This window comes from Numida meleagris, chromosome 21 (genome assembly GCF_002078875.1).
Source record: "Numida meleagris isolate 19003 breed g44 Domestic line chromosome 21, NumMel1.0, whole genome shotgun sequence".
Lineage (NCBI taxonomy): Eukaryota > Metazoa > Chordata > Aves > Galliformes > Numididae > Numida > Numida meleagris.
The window spans coordinates 3,297,906-3,299,557 of NC_034429.1; the positions used below are offsets into that span (position 1 = coordinate 3,297,906).

At 65.7% G+C, this 1,652-nt stretch overlaps 1 protein-coding gene across 1 annotated transcript; it reads right to left on the reverse strand.

Moving 5' to 3' along the window:
* Nucleotides 218-1,304, reverse strand: LOC110387077 (PH and SEC7 domain-containing protein 4-like; the record flags this gene model as incomplete). The annotated part of the gene is given in 2 exon segments (XM_021374826.1): nucleotides 218-362; nucleotides 1,076-1,304. Coding segments are annotated over 2 exon segments (374 nt in total), but the record flags the coding sequence as incomplete, so codon positions are not given.

Here is a 1,652-nt window from a genome sequence, read left to right on the forward strand (position 1 = left end):
TGGTGTCCCCATAGCGTCCCTATCGTGTCCCCATGGAGTTCCCATAGTGTCCCATGCTGTCCCCATAGAGTTCCCATTGTGTCCCCATAGAGTTCCCATGCTGTCCCTGCACTTGTCTACATGGCGTCCCCATAGTGACCCCGTGCTCTCCCCATGGCGTCCCCATAGCATCCCCCTGATGTCCCCGTGGTGCCCCCCCGTCCCCATCCCCACTCACGGGCGGGCAGCGGCTGGGGGTGGCGGGCAGGATGGGCCGCGCCAAGCGGCGCTGGGAGCCCACGGCGGCGGGGAACGGCGGCGAGGAGAGGAGGGCGGCGGCCAGGTTGAGGCGGGAGATCCACGAGGTCATGTCCTCCTCGCTCCTGGGGGGCAGCACGGCTCAGCGCCCCACATCCCCCCACGGACTCCCCACGTTCCCCTACAGCCGCCATCTTGTGCCCCGTCTTGCCCCGTGGCGGCCATCTCACCCTGCCGCCATCTTGTCCCCGTGGCAGCCATCTTGCCCTGCCGCCATCTTGCCCCTGCGGCAGCCATCTTGTGCCCCATCTTGCCCCCACAGCAGCCATCCTGCCCTTATGGAAGCCATCTTGCCCTCATGGCAGCCATCTTGTGCTGCCATCATACCCCCATGTTAGAAGTCACCTTGCCCTGCTGCCATCGTGTCCCCACAGCTGCCATCTTACTCCACGCTGACCATCTCATACCACCATCTTACCATCTAGTGGTCACCTTGTGCCCCATGTTGCCCCTCATGGCAGTCACCTTGCCCCCACGGCAGCCATCTCGTACCCAGTCTTGCCCCCCTGGCAGCCATCTTACCCTCATGATGGCCATCTTGCTCCGTGGTGGCCATCTTGTACCACCATCTTGCCCACGTGGCAGCCACCTTGTGCCCTATCTTGCCCCCACGGCAGCCATCTTGGCCTTACGGTATCCATCTTGCCCCACGGCCATCTTGCCCCCACGGCAGCCATCTTGCCCTTACGGCAGCCATCTTGCCCTACCGCCATCTTGCCCCCTTGGCCGCCATTTTGCCCCCACCTCGCCCCGCTGCCCCACTGCAGGCCACACTCACGATGCCTGGAAGAGCAGGACGCGGCGGTCGGCCGTCTGCAGGCGGAAGACGTGCGGCCGCTTGGTGTACTTGCTGGCGCGCTCGGCCAGCGCATGGTGGATGCCCAGGGGCTCCTCGGCCTCGGCCGCGGGGTCGGGGCCGCGTGGGGCAGCGCCCGCTTTGAGGAAGTAGAGCAGCGTGCCCCTCAGCACGGTGTGGAAGGACTTCCAGCCCCGCCGGCCCCACGGCGCTGTGGGGAGAAGGAGCGGGGTTGTGGGGCGCGGGGAGGTCTCTCCCAGGAGATCCTCCATCGTCGGAGCGCGGCCGAACCGCCCCCGGATGACAGCAGACCCCAGAGCTGCCCCCGGGAGCCCCACATACCCCAATGCTGCCCCTCAGGTCCCCAGGGACCCCCGGTCTGCTCCCCCTGGACCCCCCACTTTTCCTTCCCCTCCACCCTATAAAACACCTCCATTTCACCCCCAGCCCCTAAACACCCCAAATCTGATTCTTTTGACCCCAAATCTGCCCCCGGACCCCCCAACCCTGCTCCCCTTGGACCCCAAACCTCCTCCTCAGACTCCAGAACAATCCCAAT